Source organism: Sus scrofa, chromosome 17, assembly GCF_000003025.6.
Source record: "Sus scrofa isolate TJ Tabasco breed Duroc chromosome 17, Sscrofa11.1, whole genome shotgun sequence".
NCBI classification, from domain to species: Eukaryota; Metazoa; Chordata; class Mammalia; order Artiodactyla; family Suidae; genus Sus; species Sus scrofa.
Window position 1 is genome coordinate 59,885,730 of NC_010459.5, and position 20,290 is coordinate 59,906,019.

The 20,290-nt window shown below is 36.8% G+C and overlaps 1 protein-coding gene across 8 annotated transcripts in view; it reads right to left on the bottom strand.

Moving 5' to 3' along the window:
- SYCP2 (synaptonemal complex protein 2) overlaps window positions 1–20,290 on the bottom strand; it is an 86,323-nt gene that overhangs the window by 9,738 nt on the left and 56,295 nt on the right. For all 8 annotated transcript variants that reach the window (XM_021078150.1, XM_021078152.1, XM_021078151.1 and 5 more), the window contains 9 exons: window positions 10,534–10,661; window positions 9,460–9,496; window positions 6,446–6,516; window positions 6,290–6,347; window positions 5,510–5,565; window positions 5,031–5,088; window positions 4,375–4,543; window positions 2,372–2,409; window positions 1,453–1,623 (listed from right to left, as the gene is read on the bottom strand). In XM_021078150.1, coding sequence (XP_020933809.1) covers window positions 1,453–1,623; window positions 2,372–2,409; window positions 4,375–4,543; window positions 5,031–5,088; window positions 5,510–5,565; window positions 6,290–6,347; window positions 6,446–6,516; window positions 9,460–9,496; window positions 10,534–10,661 — 786 coding nt within the window. The remainder of the gene's footprint in view (window positions 1–1,452; window positions 1,624–2,371; window positions 2,410–4,374; window positions 4,544–5,030; window positions 5,089–5,509; window positions 5,566–6,289; window positions 6,348–6,445; window positions 6,517–9,459; window positions 9,497–10,533; window positions 10,662–20,290) is intronic.

The following is a 20,290-nucleotide window of genomic DNA, read 5'->3' on the forward strand; positions in this document are numbered from 1 at the left end:
CTTCTAATATACTAGAAAGCACATGACAAATTCACAGGAAAATATAAACATAGATTATAATAAATATCCTAATAGATACAAATAAAATGCTATAACAGTTGAAAGATTATTTTCAGTTTAGGGAAATGAGAAAGAGTTCCTAGGTTTCCTGTTACTCAACATGCTCAGGAGTTTGTAAAGGAAGATGGCATGCTGAGAATGTGGAGGACTACTGATGGGAGAAGAGAAGCAAGGCTTTGTTTGGGAACCACAGGTTATTTTATTTTATTTTTGCTTCTTAGGGTCACACCCGAGGCATAGAGAAGTTCCCAGGCTAAGAGTCAAGTTGGAGCTGTAGCCCCCGACCTACACCACAGCCAAAGCAACATGGGGCCCAAGCTGTGTCTTCGACCGACACCACAGCTCACGACAATGCCGGCTCCTTAACCCACTGAGTGAGGGCAGGGATCAAACCCGCAACCTCATGGTTACCAGTGGGATTCCGCTGTACCACAAAGGGAACTCCAAGGGAGTCACAGGTTATCCTATCTGACTGTTACAGCTCTGGGTATATACCGGGGAAACAAGAAAATAAGCTTGGAAAGGCATTTGATGCGCTGAATGTCTATTTGGATATTTTCAGGGTTCTTCTTTGAAGGTTAAAGTGAGCGAGGACTGCGCAAGATGTACCTAACTAAATGTATAGTAGATTAAATTAAGAACTGATAGAAAATGTGAAAAGTTACAAAGTCCTTAAGGTCTTCCAGATAAGAGGCGACAGGGGGATATGGAGGTTTAATGATTTAAAATGGGAACAGTGTAATGCAATAATTGCAGAGACCTACCTCTACTGCCTCTCTTTTGAGTTCAAACCTTTTTTAAAAAATTTTTCAACACTTCCTAGCTGTGTGACCTTGGGCAAGTTCCTTCATCTCTCTGAGCCTCAATTTTCTCATTTGCAAAATGAGATGTCAATAATAGTAATAGTCACCTATGATACTTAAGATATTTTAAGAAATTAGCACCTGGCACATTATAAGCACTATATTCTTTCACTTTGTTAAAAAAGCTTTCAAGCTAGGGTATGTCTATAATATTAAGATGTAAGGAAGAAGTCAGGAATGAACAACGGTGGGGCAGTGTATGGGAAGAAGCTCACATCCAGTCATTTTACTTTCATTCAAGAAAAAGATCCACGGCTTCCCAACAGTGTACTTTCTTGAAGCATAATTTTGAAAAGACCAAGTACTTCTCTAATTCAAAGATATTATCTTAAAGTTATAATTTTACTAGTGCTTTGTAACACACCAATTTATTACAAATTTTAACATTATATGGCCTAAGGCTCAATTTCAGAAGATTAAATCTTAAAAGAAGTGATGAAATAAATCTTATATTTTTACAAAAATATATACACTATTTAATATTTTAAGAAGCTGTTAGAAATTATTAATCTGAATTGAATCTATTTACCTTTATTAGCAATTTCTCTTTAAATGAATGTGAAAATTCTTGTTCACTCTCTGATTCTGAATTTGAGAGATCTTTATAATTTTTTTTGGTTTTTGCTGCTCTTCGTGGAAGTCTGATTCTCCCATCTGGAACTGTTTCATCGACCTTTTTGGTGATGTTTTTGTCGGGTGTCTTTAGGAGAAAAATTCCTGAATATATTAGATCAATATTTTGAGATACAAGCTATCTGCTATAAAATTGGCACCATGACAAAATATGCATGAATATTTGTAGGAATAAAAAGATTCCTGATCAATACTTTTAAAATGACTAGATTTTATCTTTCCAAATACATTCTTTATCACTTTTTAATCCTTATCATTAAAGCTCTGAGATGTCTTATATATATTACCTAACTTTAGTAAGACAGAGAGAAAGGAAAAGATAGCAAAAATACCCATAACCACAGAATAAAATAGACTTAAAACAGGCCAGCTTCAAAAAGGCAGAAGTAAGTGTGCAAAGTTTTGAACAATTATGGAAAATAAGGAACTGATAACAAAGATAAAATTATGAGATGACAAATGATATTTTTCATGACAGAAAAATAATTTAAAAGGGATGTTTGAGGAGTTCCTGTCGTGGTGCAGTGGTTAACAAATCCGACTAGGAACCATGAGGTTGAGGGTTCAATCCCTGGCCTTGCTCAGTGGGTTGAGGATCCGTCGTTGCTGTGAGCTGTGGTGTAGGTTGCAGACGTGGCTCAGATCCCGAGCTGCTGTGGCCCTGGCGTAGGCCGTCGGCTTACAGCTCCAATTCGACCCCTAGCCTGGGAACCTCCATATGCCACAGGAGCGGCCCTAGAAAAGACAAAAAGATAAAAAAAAAAAAAAAAAAAAAAAAAAAAAGGGATGTTTGAACACAAACTTCCTGGTTTTACCATTTTAGATCTTGGTTGTTCCCTTTCCAAAGATGATCCTGTAATTTAAGAAAATAAGGTTAAAATTTTCAAATAGATAAGTGACATTAAACAATTATTAAACAATTTCTGCATATAAGTTAATATCACAAAAGCAACAAGACTGCATGGTTATTTTTGATATCTTTTCCTCTCTCTCTGTCTTACAAAAGTTAGGAATATATATCAGACCTCTTAGTCACTTGCTCTTAAAAGTTTTACTTCAGAGATATATATCCCTAAACAATACAATGAACTTTATAAAACAGTATTATGTCATATTCCATGATTTGCTTTATTTTTCATCCATCATCTTAAGATTTAGCCATCTTAATGAGAGTAGCTTCAGTCCCTATTCCGTTTTTTTCATTTCCAGCACAACTGCTACTTTCTAAATATTCTCTGAAGCCTAAGATTTGGGATTATCCAAGCTAAGGAAGGAACAGAGCTCTCGTAGAAAGGTCCTTCGATCCTGGCAATAAGCCAGCTCGTACTTACTGACTGACTCATCATTCAGCCGTTTAAACAAAACAATTCAGGGAGTTCCATTTTAAGAGTAATTACTGACTACAGTCTTCTAACTTTACTAATTCCTCAAGATTTCTGTGTTATAAATGTCTTTACTTGTACATCTTCCCATTGTAAGCTTGCTGAGAGTATGTGAATCTAATCCTGTTTCTCCTTGTCTTTCAAAGTCTACACCCTGACTAGACCCAGCCACATCTGTCAGCATTTTCCCACAAGTCTGAGCTACGTTCCAACCCCTCCAATACTGCACTTCCTGAGTTCGTATGTCACTTGTACTGTCACTTTTATATATGATAACGCTTTTGCTTCTCTTCCTCATGTATATGATTGAACTCTCATCTGTTTCCAAGAATCAGCCTCATTTCAAATTACAAGCCCAAATTAATTTCCATGTCTCTATTTTTACTTCTTTTTCTTTTTAGGGCCACACCTGCAGCATAAGGAAGTTCCTAGGCTCGAGGTTGAATTAGAGCGACAGCTGCCAGCCCATGTCACAGACACAGCAACATGCGATCTGAGTCGCATCTGCAATCCTATGCCACAGCCTGCAGCAGTGCTGGATCTTTAACCCACTGAGTGAGGCCGGGGATTGAACCTGCATCCTCATGGATACCAGTCGGGTTCTTAACCCAGTGAGCTATAACAGGAACTATTTTTACTTTTTTTAAAGCCATCATTTCTTCCCCCAACTCCAAGAGGCCACTAACAATTATTTTTATCCTGAAATAAAATAAGAAGTGATTCCCTTAAATATAAAAGTTAAGGGTTATCGTATCTTCTTTGAAAATAAAATACATAAAATCTTTGTTTTAATAACCATTAAAACTGATGTTAAGCTATGAAAACGGTCATTATGTCTAGCCCAAACTCCATACTTCAAACTCTTATCCAACTACTTCAAGAGATTCACCAGAGAAAGTAGAATATTTAGGCTGGGAAAACATTTTGTGGAGGATTTAGGCAAAGTATTTCTGTAAGAAAATTGTTTACCTTTCAATAAATTTGTATTGCATCTATTAGAATTCCTAAAAGTATGTGTATTGGATGTGGCAGGGAGTAGGGTGTTGTCCAAGGTTTGATTTTGTTTAGGGTGTTAGGTTCATGAGTACTTAACACATATTCACAATTAGCCAAATAACCAAACAGTAGGCTAGGAGTTGACAAATGACCAGAGTGTGTCATGAACCAAAGATTATGATCAATCATACTTTATGTCCCTGAGATCCCAATGAAAATAAAATTTAAATATAACCATATTGCCAAAAATAATAAAACAAAAAAATAAAAACCACTGTAGTGCTTTGGTGTATTTGCTTTCATACTTTTTTTCCTATTCATAAGGATATGTAGTTATAAACACTATCTACACACAAAAATATATTCAACCAACAAAGCATTTCATATAGCTGAAATGGTAAAACCATGAGCAGCATTTCTCTATAAAAGTGATTTCTTACTTGATTTCCCACTTTTATGTTTCTTCACATTTTTATTTCTGCTGTAGCCTATTAACTGTGGTTTCGATTTTGATTCTCTTAGCCAGCTAATATCAGTTTTGCTGTCATCACATTTGTATTCTGTGTCAGTATCACTAAAGAGAGTTTTCTTCTTATGATTTGTTACAGTCTATTAAAAAAAAAAAACAATCCTTGTAAGAGATGAAGACATCTGTCTTAATATATGTCATGCAAAGAATATGTCATAGCACCCCCCCCCCCAAAAAAAACCCCACCAAAATAATGAAAAAACTAACTTGCCATTTTTTAGCGTGCTAATCTATCTGGCATTAAGGACCTTTCCAACAGTCACTCAGAAATCCAGATCAGAGATTGAGATTTATATTTTGCTGCCAATGTTGCTGTAAATCAAGCTAAAACAGCTCACTTCCACAGAGACATAACTTAATAGCACTGAAGAGAGTAACTACAGTTGTTACATATTACTAGATGATTACAAATAGCTCAGACACCATAAGAAAAGACAATTGGAACATGGATATTTCCTACAATTAAAAAAATGACCCAAATATTTTTGTTTCCAATTCTGTGATAATCTTGGGCATTGAAAAATTATATACTGATTTTAATAGACATATTGGGATATTAAAACTTACTCGTTTATCTTTGGTTTTGAGAGAAGTTTCAAGTTCATCATGATTCCTTAAACCTACCCTTGAACAAAAATATGCATTCATTTTAATCTCAATTACTTGTGTTCTTAAAGTAGCATACAATGGGACACTTGGGTTTCCTGCCTAAACTCTTTACTAACTCCCTATATAACTGTGGCCAAGTCACTTGTTCTGACTTCTATTTATTATAAAATAAGGTTAGATCAAACAACTATCAAGTTTTTTCAGTTTTATCATCTGAGTTATGCAACTAATATTAAAAGTGTACAGAATCTCTAGATTACTTTTAGAATGGTGAAATAAGAGAATCCTAAAGGTGTATTCATGACATTCAGTAACATTTTTATTCACTCTTTTCATATGTTAAAAACTCTCAAAGTGGGAGGAATTATTTAAGAAAAGTAACAACTGATAAAAGTATATTTTAAACAAACCCATCTGATTATAATAAAAATACCTACAATGTTATTGTACTATCCACGCAGGCTTCTCTAGCTGTAGCTTGAAATTCCTGGATCTATATTGTGAAAAAGCATTAAAAATTTTTCTTAGTGTTAAAAAAAATTAAAAGAAATAAGCATGAAAAATCTCATCACATTCAACAGAAGATGTGACAATAAAATTAAGCTTTGAAAAAGTTTAATAATATAAACTATACCAAAACCAAAATGAGTATTATTTTATATTTAATTTAAAAAAATTTTTAAGGAGTTCCCGTCGTGGCTCAGTGCTTAATGAATCCGACTAGGAGCCATGAGGTTGCGGGTTTGATCCCTGCCCTTGCTCAGTGGGTTAAGGATCCAGCGTTGCCATGAGCTGTGATGTAGGTTGCAGACGCAGCTCGGATCCCGCGTTGCTGTGGCTCTGGTGTAGGCCCGTAGCTACAGCTCCGATTTGACCCCTAGCCTGGGAACCTCCATATGCCGCAGGAGTGGTCCTAGAAAAGGCAAAAAGACACACACACACACAAAAATTTTAAGAGTAATTATTTTAAATCTGTTGCATCAGTAAGGAAAGTAGTTTTCTTGATGCCTCTATTACTCATTTTTCTCTACTTTGGTATAGTGGGAGAAAGAAAAGATTTGAATGAAAACCAAATATACCTACGTTGGTATCAAATAAATTTTGAGGAATTTAGTAATATAAATATTTTAAAGCATATCTATAAGAGGATGAAAATAAAAAGGCATACTCTAGTAACTGCATGGTAAATACAAAATAACTACTTATTTCTAGCTTACCCCAAGTTTTATAACAGGCTCATCAGCTCCACTCAAATTAAAATTGTAAACATCATTCCTGTAAAGATGAGAAGAAATATTAACTCCATTATACATAAATAAATTTATTTTTTTCAAACATGAGGAAAACTTTAAGCTTTATAAAAAGTTACTTACAATGGGCATTCAGAAGTAACATTAACAAAAGTAGTCTTCAATTGTCTGTAACTTTTTTTCTGAACCTTTTCCTAAATACAAAAGAAATTTACATAAAACCATTCAAACTTGTACAGTATGATATGTGGTAAACAGATACCGTGCAATTAAATTTCATATATTATCTACTTGTGTTTTCATCAATATAAATTTTATACTTGTAAAAGTTTCCTTAAACATCCACACTTTTAAAAATATTGAAGACTGGAGTTGCCATCGTGGCTCAGTGGTTAACAAATCCGACTAGGAACCATGAGGTTGCAGGGTCCATCCCTGGCCTCGCTCAGTGGCTTAAGGATCCAGCGTTGCTGTGAGCTGTGGTGTAGGTCACAGACTTGGCTCAGATGCCACGTTGCTGTGGCTGTGGTGTAGGCCATCGGCTACAGCTCCAATTAGACCCCTAGCCTGGGAACCTCCATATGCCGCAGGTGTGGCCCTAGAAAGACAAAAAAGACAAAAAAAGACAAAAAAAAAAAAAAAATTGAAGACTTAAGTATCTACTGAGAACAAAATATTGTAAATCAAATACAAAATAAAAATAAGATGCTTATATCTTTAATATTTATTGACAATATATAGGTAAATGACCCCACTGGTATACTACAGGCTAAATCTTAGTGATGCTAGGATCACAAAACAAGCATGCTTCTACTTTTTTACCACCCCACCTCCCCGACTCTCATTTGTTTTAAAACTCTTAAATAGAAAAACTTTGGGAGAGGCTACTATTTATGTAAAATATCATGCGAAAAAGTCAAAATTCTGTCAATCAAATAGTATGATTAGGGGAAAATATGTGTAAGGTTATTCCTATAGCATATTGTTCAAAGTATATTCAATCTGATCAAAAAGTAGGCAGAGAATAAGCTAAATAAAATTTTAACATATTAAATGAATAATTGTTATTAAAATAATTTAACTACAATTACAAAATGACTACTGATCAGAAATAATTAGAAGTCTAATTTAATATCTGGAGATTGGAAATACTAAACTAAAATATTCATTTTAGGTGATATTCATCTCCAGTTTTATTACTTCTTTTGGCTACTTTATAATAAAATTCTTTGCATTATTCCAAAAATAATGCTATTCCAAAAAGTTTATCCCTTAATATATTACTCCTCTGATCATTTATCTCGCTTATTCTTTCCATTATGATTTTTACCAGTGTTTAGATACCTTTGCTCAATTCATCTTCTGCATGCCAGTGTGTGCTAGGTATTTACAAAAGATACAAAAATGAGCAAAGATATTAAAGAAGGTGCAGAAATGAGAAAAGGTCTTATATAGGATACAAAGATGATTCTAAACAGCTGCATTCTAGAAGAGGACAGAAGAGAGAAAAAAGGAACTCCAACTGTGAATAAAATATCAAAAATAAGGTATAAAGACATTGTTGCATAGATTCAGAGTTCTTGTCCATTTGGATTTTGAGTCAGGACACCTTAGAAAGTTTTTATAAAGAAGGCAGACTCTTAACAAAGACTTGCAAGGAGGAATGAAGTTCTGACAACGAGAAAAGAGGGTGAAAGAACCTGGTAACTCACTCTTAATTTCTTTTCAAAGGGGGGAAGAAAAAAATAAACTTAGGAAAGACACATCAGGGAATCTCAAGTTATTTCGTTTCAGCTAAAAAAGACATGTCTAAGGAAGTAGTTTTAGGAAATAAGACATACTTTTAGGAGGTCTAGGGAGCCAGCCTACGTTCCCACTTAATTCAATAAGGAACAGAGACCAAAGGAGGATTTTGAACAAGAGAGTGACAGGATTGAAGCTATGTGCTTTACAAAGTCCAAAAGCTAGTACTGAAAGTAATGAATGGATTGGCACAAAGAAACACTAGCAGTGAAAAGAATTACATAAAGGTGAACCTAATATGTCTTCCCACAGAAAAGAAACTCATGGACATGAACAGACTTGTGGTTGCCAAGGGGGAAGGGGAGGGAGTGGGACGGACTGGGAATTTGGGGTTAATAGATGCAAACTATTGCCTTTGGAATGGGTAAACAATGACATCCTGCTGTATAGCACTGGGAACTATATCTAGTCACTTAAGATGGAGCATGATAATGTGAGAAAAAAAAGAATGTATATATATATATGTGTGACTGGGTCACCTTGCTGAACAGTAGAAAATTGACATAACACTGTAAACCAGCTATAATGGAAAAAAATAAAAATCATTAAAAGGAAAAAAAAGGTAAATTCATATATAAATTTTAAACTTCTGTACAATAGAGCAAAAGCATAAACAACAAAAGAAAAGAATTACATAAAGGCAATTGTAAAAATCCAGGGATGAGAAATTAGAACTCAAAAAAACAGGAGTTGGCACAAGCAGAAGAGGGAAGATGCGAGAGGAATTTCCTGAGGGCAAACCTCAAAACTTGAAATTAATTGGAGATAACTATGAAGAATAAAGCAAAGATAACTGATATTTAAAGCCTGTATGAATAGTAAATGTTTTTAACAAAAACAAACAAAGAAAAAAAACCCCAAAAAAACAAAGGACTTAAGGAGTTTCCTCATGGTTCAGTGGGTAAAGGATCTGGCACATTGTCACTGTTGTGGCTCTGGTTACAGCTGTGGCACAGGTTCAGTCCCTGACCCTGTAACTTCCACATGCCATGGGTGTAGCCCCAATTTTCTTTTTTTTAAATAGGGACTTAATAATTTTACTGTCAGGAGAGATGGAGTAAGCTAGAAAAAAAAAATGGTACTGAATCATGTACCGAAAAGTAAAAATAACACACATACACATAAAAGAGGCATTTTCTTTGAAAAGTAGAACAGAAAGTTAGGGGCTATTTTGAGTACTTGCCACTAAAAGTTGTCAGTTATTTAACACAATTATCAATATGTTGAAAACATTAAATATACTTCCATTCTACTATTATTCTATTTTAGTGTTTACAGTCAAATATCATAAAGTTTGACTACACATCTGGTGTAGTTAAATAGATGAAACCTACCTTTCTGAGCTGTAGATCAGACTTGTTTGAAAAACCACTATAAAAAAGGTTTTGTCAAAATTAAAAAAGTGAATATCAGTAGAATGTTTTTCATAAAAGCCAGTGTATATAAGGTAAAACATATTTGGGTCACTAAGTCCACATTCAATATGCTACAAATAACTGAAATGACGGTACTAGTCCAGTATTTTTGCACCTTCATCCATAGCCAACAGTTCAATAATAGTTAAGTCTAAGTTGAATCATTTATGCAGCAGGAGGTGCCAAGCAATATAAGATGAATGGTTCTGCCATAAGAGTATTTTTTTTCATGCCATTTAAGGCCAGAATTAATTTAAACACCAACTGGCAGCCTACAAGGAGATACTTCTCAATAAAAGAAAATCTTCAGAAAGACTGCAAACAAGGAATCTACATTTACTATTATGAAATAGCTAAGGAGTTCCCGTTGTGGTGCAGGGGAAATGAATCTGACTAGGAACCATGAGGTTGCGGGTTTGATTAAGGATCTGGCATTGCCGTGAGCTGTGGTGTAGGTCGCAGACATGGCTCAGATCCTGCGTGGCTGTGGCATAGGCCAGCAGCTGTAGCTCCGATTAGACCCCTAGCCTGGGAACCTCCCTATGCCGAGGGTTCGGCCCTAAAAAGCAAAAACAAAACAAAACAAAACAAAACAAAAAAACAAAAAAAACCACCCTCACCTCAGCTCATTTACATTTCATACTTTATTAAATAATATATTTAAAATATTTAGTTTTACTCATCACTAGGCTCAATAAATAAAATTTTGAAAATATCTATATACTAAAGATTTATTTCTGAAATGTTATGCTGCATCAATATGGTCTTTTTGATACTTTATAAAATGTACTCAGATATTAGAATAATTTCAAATTGAGTTCCCTTTATGTATAATTTGAACAGATACTATTTATAAAAGTAACCAAGCAACTGTATTCTCTAATGGAAAGTTAAGTTATTTAAACACATGTTTAAAAACTAACTGTAAAACTATGTAAAATAATTTATTTGTATCTGTCAAAACATATTAATTTCTAAAATTTAAGAACATACCTGTCAATTAAAGACTCCTTTAATTTTCTTGTAGACTTTGTGCCATCCTTTGGTTTGTATCTCTTATTAATCTGACTTATCAATGATTCGGCTGCATCATTAAATCCTTTCCCTTTTGACTTTTCTCTCTGAAACAGTTTACAAGTTACATAAAAACTGTTAACCTTGAAAGGTAAAAAAAGGCTGAAAAGAAAATTTGAGAAAAATCTAGTTCTGTAAAATAAGTGCAAAGAGAAATAAAGGGGGTCAGAAATTTTTTTAAAGAAATTATTTAATAAACACTTGGGCTTTGTTTTGCAGTAAAACAACTTATAAGTTTTTTTAACATACAGAACTGTGCAGGGTGCTCTGTTTTTTTTAAAGTTTCTATCCATGGGAAAAAAATTATTAAAAAACTGAAGGAACCAAAAGTTGGCTCTTTGAAATGCTCAATAAAATTGATAAGCCTCTAGCCAAGTTAATTAAGAAAAAAAAGAAATTACTAGTATCAGAAATGAAAGAGAGGTTAGCATTATTGATCACATGAATAATAAATCACAAAGAATTTTAAAAACATTATGAACAACTCTATGCTCATTAATTTGATAACCTAGATTAAAAGGACCAATTCCTTGAAGGACAAGTTTTACTAAAACTGACACAGGGAGAAATAAATCATCTAATTAGGATTATAAATATTAAATAAACTTAATGAATAAAATTTTTTTTGGTCTTTTAGGGCTGCATCTGCAGTATATGGAAGTTCCCAGGCTAGGGGCTGAATTGGAGCTGTAGCTGCCAGCCTACACCACAGCCACAGCAATGCCAGATCTGAGCCACGTTTGCAACCTACACTGCAGCTCAAGGATACTACACCACAACTCACAGATCCTTAACCCACTTAGCAAGGCCAGGGATCAAACCCATGTCCTTGTGGATACTGGTCGGGTTTGTTACCGCTGAGCCACAACAGGAACACCAATTGAATAATACCTGTCAAAACAGAAAGCACCAGGCCCAAAGAGGCTGAGTTTTAGCAAACATTTACAGACGAATTATACAATTTTTCACAACCCTTCAGAAGATAGAAGCAAAGGGAATACTTCCTAATTCATTCTATGAAGTCAATGTATCCTAATAACAAAATCAAAGACATTACAAGAAAGGAGGACTGTAGACCACTATCTCTCATAAATATAAATGCAAAACCCTCAACAAAAATATTAACAAATCGGAGGTACCATCATGGCACAGTGGTTAACGAATCCGACTAGGAACCATGAGGTTGCAGGTTTGATCCCTGGCCTTGCTCAGTGGGTTAAGGATCTGGCATTGCCGTGAGCTGTGGTGTGGGTCGAAGACTCTGCTCCAATCCCATGTTGCTGTGGCTCTGGCATAGGCCGGTGGCTACAGCTCCAATTCGACTCCTAGCCTGGGAACCTCCATATGCCGCGGGAGAGGCCCTAGAAAAGACAAAAAGACAAAAAAAAAAAAAAAAATTAACAAATCAAATCCAATAATGTATAAAACAAGAATTATGTATCATGACTATGAGAAATTAATTCCAGGCATGCAATGTTGATTCAACATTTGAAAATCAACTAATATAATCCAGGCTAAGAAAGAAAAATTACAAGATCATATCAATATATGCACAAAAGCATTTCACAGAATCCAATACCCATTTGTGATAACAATTCGCAGAAAACTAGAAATAGAGAGGAATGTCCTCAATCTGATAAATAACATCTGCAACAAAATCATAGCTAATGGAGAGGAACCAGATACTTTCCCAGGAATATCAGAAACAAGGAAGGGATGCCTGCTTTCACTACTTCTAATCAACATCATTCTAGAAGTCTTACTAATTCCGTAAGACATGAAAAGTAAATACACTGTATACATATTGGGAAGGAAGGAATAAAACTATTTCTTCACAGATGAGATCACTGTCTATGTAGAAAATCTCGAAGAATCAAAAAAAATATCCCTGGAACTAAAATACAATTACAGCACAACTGAGGGGTAAAGAGTTTATATACAGAAGTCAATCGCCTTCTTATAAATCAGTAATGAACAACTCGAATCTGAAATTACATTCCACTTACATTAGCGCCCTCCCTAAAATGAAATATTTAGCTATAAACCTAACAAAACATGTAGAACATCTGTTTGGGAAAAACATGACTGATGAAAAATCTTAAAAAATGGAGAGAGGATCCATGTTCATGGATAAGGAGGCTCAATACTGTCAAGATGTCAGGTCTTTCCACTTGATCTAAAAGTCAGTGTAATCCCAAAGTCCCAGCAAGTTATTCTGTGGTTAACGACAAAATGACTCTAAAGTTCACATGGAGAAGTAAGAGACCCTGAGTGGCCAAACAATATTAAAGGAGAATAAAGTTGGAGGATTGACCCTACTTTAAGACTTAATAAAAAGATATTAATAATCAATATAGTGTGGTATTGGTGAAGGAATAGACAAATAGAATGGAACAAAACAGAGGGCCCCAAATAGGTCCACATAAATACATAAGAACAAAGGCAATACAATCTTGAAAAGTTGGTCTTCTCAACAAATGGTGTTGGTGAGCTCCCGCTGTGGCACAAGGGGATCCCTGGCCTGGAAGCTCCATATACTGTGGGGCAGCCAAAAATGATCAAAAAAAAAAAAAGCTAAAAAAACCAAATGGTGTCACAACATCACCGTGCCCTGCCCAGATCTTTCACCCTTCACAACAATTACCTCAAAATGGATAATAGACCTACATGTAAAATGCAAACTATAAAACTAATATAAAATCTAGGTAAACTTGAGTTTGGCAATGCATTTTTACATACAACACCAAAAGCACCATCAATGAAAGAAAAAAATTGCTAAGAATTCATTCATTAGGAGTTCCCGTCGTGGCGCAGTGGTTAACGAATCCAACTAGGAACCATGAGGTTGCGGGTTCGGTCCCTGCCCTTGCTCAGTGGGTTGACGATCCAGAGTTGCCGTGAGCTGTGGTGTAGGTTGCAGACGCGGCTCGGATCCCGCGTTGCTGTGGCTCTGGCGTAGGCTGGCGGCTACAGCTCCGATTCAACCCCTAGCCTGGGAACCTCCATATGCCTCGGGAGCGGCCCAAGAAATGGCAAAAAGACAAAAAAAAAAAAAAAAAAAAAAGAATTCATTCGTTAAAATTAAACATTTCTGGAGTTCCTATTGTGGCACAGTGGAAATGAATCCGACTAGGAACCATGAGGTTGTGGGTTCGATCCCTGGCCTCGCTCAGTAGGTTAAGGACCTGGTGTTGCATGAGCTGTGGTATAGGTTGCAGACACGGCTTGGATCTGGCATTGTGTGGCTGTGGCACAGGCTGGCAGCTACAGCTCTGATTTAGACCCCTAGCCTGGGAACCTCCATATGCTGCGGGGGTGGCCTTAAAGAAAAGACCAAAAAAAAAAAAAAAAAAAAAAAAAAGTAAACAATAATATACTTAATGCCCCAGAGCGGTTCATTTAAACATGGTTAAAATGGAGTTCCTACTGCGGCACAACAGGATCGGCAGCATCTCTGAAGTGCTGGGATGCACGTTTGATCTTGGCACAATGGGTTAAGGATCCAACGTTGCTGCAGCTGGGGCAAAGGAACTTCATATGCCACGAGGTGACCAAAAAAGAAAAAAAAAGAAAAAAAATTTAAATTTCTGCTCTGCAAAAGATACTGTTTAGAGAATGAAAAGAAAGGATACAGATTGGGAGAAAACATATGCAAAATACATATCTGATAAAGAACTCATATCCAAAACACACAAAGAATGGTTGAAACTCAACAATTAGAAAACAACCCAATTAAAAATTGGGCAAAAGATCTGAACAGACAATTCACCAAAGAAGATATACATATGGTAAATAAAAACATGAAAAGATGCTCAACACCATCTGTCATTTGGGAATTGCAAATTAAAACAGCAATGAGATACCACCAAGCATCCCTAAGAATGGCTAAAATCCAAAACACCGACAACACCAAATACTGGAAAGGATAGCCGATCAATAGGAACTCTCCCATTCATTGCTACTGAAATGGAAAAATGGTGCAGACACTTTTTCCACTTTTGGAAGACAGGCAGTTTCTTTTCTTTTTTTTTTTGCCTTTTCTAGGCCCGCTCCCGCAGCATATGGAGGTTCCCAGAATTGGAGCTGTAGCCGCTGGCCTATGCCAGAGCCACAGCAACTCGGGATCTGAGCAGAGTCTTCGACCCACACCACAGCTCATGGCAACGCCGGATCCTTAACCCACTGAGCAAGGCCAGGGACCGAACCCGCAACCTCATGGTTCCTAGCAGGATTCGTTAACCACTGCACCAAGATGGGAACTCCCGAAGACAGGCAGTTTCTTACAAAACTAAAAATACTCTTATCATATGACCCTGCTCCTTGGTATTTTCCCAAATGAGTTGAAAGTTTATGTCCACACAAAACCTGCACACGAATGTTTTTGGAGGCATTATTCATAACTGTCAAAACAGGGAAACACCAAGATGTCCTTACTGATGGATGAACAAATATTGGTACATCCATACAATGAACTCAGCGTTTTAAAAAAAAAAAAAAAAAAAAAAAAAAGGTAGTTCCCGTTGAGGCTCAGCAGATTATGAATCTGACTAATATCTATGAAGATGTGGGTTCGATCCCTGGCCTTGCTCAGTGGCTTAAGGATCTAGTGTTGCCATGAGCTCTGGTGTAAGTCACAGACATGGCTTGGATTTGGTGTTGCTGTGGCTGTGGCACAGGCCAGCAGCTGCAGCTCCAACTTGACCCCTAGCCTGGGAACTTTCATATGCCACAGGTGTGCCCCTAAAAAGAAAAAAAAAAAAGCTATTGAGCCACGAAAACACATGGAGGAACAGTCAATGCACACTGCTAAGGGAAAAAAGCCAATCTGAAAAGACTGCATGTATGATTCCAACTTTATGGCATTCTAGAAAAGGCAAAACCATGGAGATAGTAAAAGATCAGTGACAGCCAGGAGTTTGGCAGAGGAGGAGGAAGTAAAGGAGGGATGGAGCACAGGGGAATCTGGGGGTGGTGAAACTAATATGCATGATATTGTAAGGGTGGATACCTGTTATACATCTGTCAAAACACAGCAGAAAGAGGGATCTAAAATGTAACTATGGAATAGAGTTAATATGTCACAGGGGCTCATCATTTTATTCGGAACAAATGCAGCACTAATGTAAGATGTTAATGACAGGGGAAACTGGGATGATGGAAAGGGGTATATGGGAACTCTCTGGGTAGCTGTAGACCTCAAATGCTTTTGAAAAATTCTATTACTTTTTTTAATGGAAAGACTGCAAAGTAGGAATTATTATCTGCATAGCTTTAAATAATTTGGTTAAAAGAAAACTTGATGACACTCTTAAAGATATGAGTTCTCTTGATTTTAGCTTTTCTTTTTTTCTGGGAATCAGGCATATGAGGTTTTTAAAATTAGGACAAAAACAACAAATAAAACCTGACATAAAATTTACTTTTTAACCATTTTTAAGTTCATATATATATTTTTTTTTTGGTCTTTTTTTTTTTTCTAGGGCCACTTCCCGCAGCATGTGGAGGTTCCCAGGCCAGGGGTCTGATCAGAACTGCAGCCGCTGGCCTATGCCAGAGCCACAGCAACTCGGGATCCGAGCCACGTCTGCGACCTACACCACAGCTCATGGCAATGCCGGATCCTTTATCCACTGAGCAAGGCCAGGGACCGAACCCACAACCTCATGGTTCCTAGTTGGATTCGTTAACCACTGCGCCACGACGACAGGAACTTCCAAGATCATATGTTTTTATTTATGATAGATAATAAGTTATTACTTCTTATCCCTTCTTTTTTTTTTTTTTTGTCTTTGTTGCTATTTCTTGGGCTGCTCCCGCGGCATATGGAGGTTCCCAGGCTAGGGGTCGAATCAGAGCTGCAGCCACCAGCCTACGCCAGAGCCACAGCAACGCGGGATCCGAGCCGCATCTGCAACCTACACCACAGCTCACGGCAACGCCGGATCATTAACCCACTGAGCAAGGGCAGGGACCGAACCCGCAACCTCATGGTTCCTAGTTGGATTCGTTAACCACTGCGCCACGACGACAGGAACTCCCAAGATCATATGTTTTTATTTATGATAGATAATAAGTTATTACTTCTTATCCCTTCTTGAGATTACCAGAACAAAAAGATTACCAGAAGAAAGGGAGGGTATACTTGCCTTGATAAAAACAAACCTCCCTTAAAACAGTGTATCATTAAGAACTTAGACATAACTGGAGTCAATGTGGAAAATCTGTACCTTTGAAACACAAAGGTCCTATTTCTCTTGATTTATCCAGTGATCAGAAAGACAGGACCAGGATTTCCTGTTGTGGCTCAGCAGTAATGACCCCAACCAGTATCCATGAGGATGCAGGTTTGATCCTTGACCCCTCTCAGTGAGTTAAGGATCTGGTATTGCTGTGAGCTTCAATGTAGGTCACGGACGCGGCTTGGATCTGGTGTGGCTGTGGCTCAGGCCAGCAGCTGCAGCTCTGATTTGACCCTTAGCCTGGGAACTTCCATATGCCACAAATGTGGCCCTAAAAAAAAGACCAAAAAAAAAAAAAAAAAAAAAAAAAAAAAAAAAAGACAGGAAGACAAGACCAGACAGATGACAGATGACTAGCTTAGAGGAGAGTGATCCATGAATGAGAGTGGCAGGAAATCCTGCATAATAAAAAAGGGAGTCACACTATTAAAAGAGTGAAAAGAACTTCCGAATACAGGAAGTTGATTTAAAAAAAATCAGAGCACAGCTTAGAAAAGATGATTAAGAGTCTGTGCTCTCATGAAGAAATGATGGCTAGATGAGAAAAATTCTGTAGAATGATTCTAAATTCCAAAGAAAACAGTTTAAAATTAAAATCGAAGGGCAGATCAGCATTCAGACAAAAACAATGTTACTTCCACTGGATCTGAAGGAACTAAATAGCAGTTTAAGCCTAGAATAAAGAATAGTACACTAAAAACCAAGAAAAAAGTGACCCAACAGGATCTGCTTAAAAAAGAAAGTTGCAAAATTAGGAAGAAAAGGTAAATTGCAGGTTAAAAACAAAGAGTAAGTAGCCTGGTCAAGATAAACGAAATAATGTCTACATACAAGTGAAAAATTACCTATTAAATATTTTACTTGCACACTAAGATGCTCCAATATATGAACATTTTCACTGCCTCCTAGGTGTTAAGAAGACGACAAATGAAAATGAAGGCCTGTGAAACCTGGATCTTCTAGGGCATAGAGAAAAGGGACTGCATTATTGCCAGTGGATATGTATTTTATAAGATTTTCATTTTTTCCATTATATAGTGTTCTGTCAATTTCTACTCTACAGGAAAATGACCCAGTCATACATATATAATACATTCTTTTTCTCTCATTATTCTCCATCACATTTCGTCACAAGTGACCAGACATAGTTGCCCTTGTTATGCAGCAGGATCCCATTGCCTATCCATTCCAAAGGCAAGAGTTTGCATCTATTAAGCCCAAATTCCCAGTCCCTCCTAGTCCCTCCCCCTCCCTATGGGCAACCATAGTCTGTTCTCCAAGTCCATGATTTTCTTTTCTGTGGAAAGGTTAATTTGTGCCATACATTAGATTCCAGATACAAATGAAGTCATACGGTGTTTGTCTTTTTCTGACTTACTTCACTCAGTATGAAAGTATCTAGTTCCATCCATATTGCTGCAAATGGCATTATTTTGTTCTTTTTATGGCTGAGTAGTCGTCCATTGTGTATATATACATCTTCTTAGTCTGTCGATGGACATTTAAGTTGTTTCCATGTCTTGGCTGTTGTGAATAGCGCTGCAATGAACATAGGGGTATATGTATCTTGTTCAAGGGAAGTTTTGTCCAGACATATGCCCAAGAGTGGGATTGCTGGGTCATGTGGTAGTTCTATATTTAGCTTTCCGAGGTACCTCCATACTGTTCTCCATAGTGGTTGTACCAATTTACATTCCCACCAACGTGCAGGAGGGTTCTCTTTTCTCCACGCCCTCTCCAGCATGTGTTATTTGTTGACTTGTTAATGATGGCCATTCTGACTAATGTGAGGTGGTATCTCGATGTAGTTTTGATTTGCATTTCTCAAATAATCAGTGATGTTGAGCATTTTTTCACGTGCCTGTTGGCCATCTGTATATCCTCTTCAGAGAAATGTCTGTTCAGGTCTTTTGCCCATTTTTCAATTGGATTGTTGGCTTTTTTGCTGTTGAGTTTATAAACTGTTTGTATATTTTAGAGATTAAGCCCTTGTCAGTTGCATCCTTTGAAACTATATTTTCTCCCATTCTGTAAGTTGTCTTGTTTTTTTTGTTTTTTTATGGTTTCCTTTGCTGTGCAAAAGCTTGTCAGTTTGATTAGGCCCCATTGCTTTTGTTTTCGCTTTTATTTCTGTTGCTTTGGGAGACTGACCTGAGAAAACATTTGTTAAGGTTGATATCAGAGGATGTTTTGCTTATGTTCTCTTCTGGGAGTTTGATGGTGTCTCGTCTTACATTTAAGTCTTTAAGCCATTTTGAGTTTGGTTTTTTTTTGTGTGTGCATGGTGTTAGGGTGTGTTCCAGTTTCACTGACTTACATGTGACTGTCCAGTTCTCCCAGCACCATTTGCTGAAAAGACTGTCTTTTAGCCATTTTATATTCTTGCCTCCTTTGTCGAAGATTAATTGACCATAGGTGTCTGGGTTTATTTCTGGGTTCTCTGTTCTGTTCCATTGGTCTGTATGTCTGTTTTGGTACCAGTACCACACTGTCTTGATGACTGTGGCTTTGTAATATTGCCTAAAGTCTGGGAGAGTGATGCCTCCTGCTTGGTTTTTGTTCTTGAGATTGCTGTGGCAATTCTGGATCTTTTGTGGTTCCATATAAATTTTCGGACTGTTTGTTCTAGTTCTGTGAAAAATGTCATGGGTAATTTGATAGGGATTGCACTGAATCTGTAGATTGCCTTGGGTAGTATGGCCATTTTTACAATATTAATTTTTCCAACTCAGGAGCATGGAATATCTTTCCATTTCTTTGCATCCTCTTTTATAGTTCTCAGCATGTAAGTCTTTCACCTTCCTGTCAGGTTTATTCCTAGGTATTTAATTTTGGGGGGTGTAATTTTAAAAGGCATTATATTTTTGTTTTCCTTCTCTGGTATTTCATTGTTAGTATACAGAAATGTGACTGATTTCTGAATGTTAATCTTATATCCTGCTACTTGGCTGAATTTGTTGATCAGTTTGAGTAGTTTTTGTGTGGCGTCCTTAGGGTTTCCTATGTATAGTATCATGTCATCTGCACACAGTGACACTTTTACCTCTTCTCTTCCAATTTGGATACCTTTTGTTTCTTTTGTTTGTTGATTGCTGTGGCTAGGACTTTCAATACATGTTGAATAAAAGTGGTGAGGTGGGCATCCTTGTCTAGTTCCAGATTTTCGTGGGTAGGCTTTCAGCTTTTCTCCATTGAGTAGTATATTTGCTCTGGGTTTGTCATAAACAGCTTCTGTTATATTAAGGTATGTGCCCTCTATACCCACTTTGGTAAAAGTTTTGATCATGAATGGATGTTGGGCTTGGTCGGATGCTTTTTCTGCATCTACTGAGATGATCATGTGGTTTTTGACTTTCCTTTTGTTAATGTGGTGTATGACATTGATTGATTTGCGTACGTTGAACCGTCCTTGTGAACCTGGGCTGAATCCCACTTGG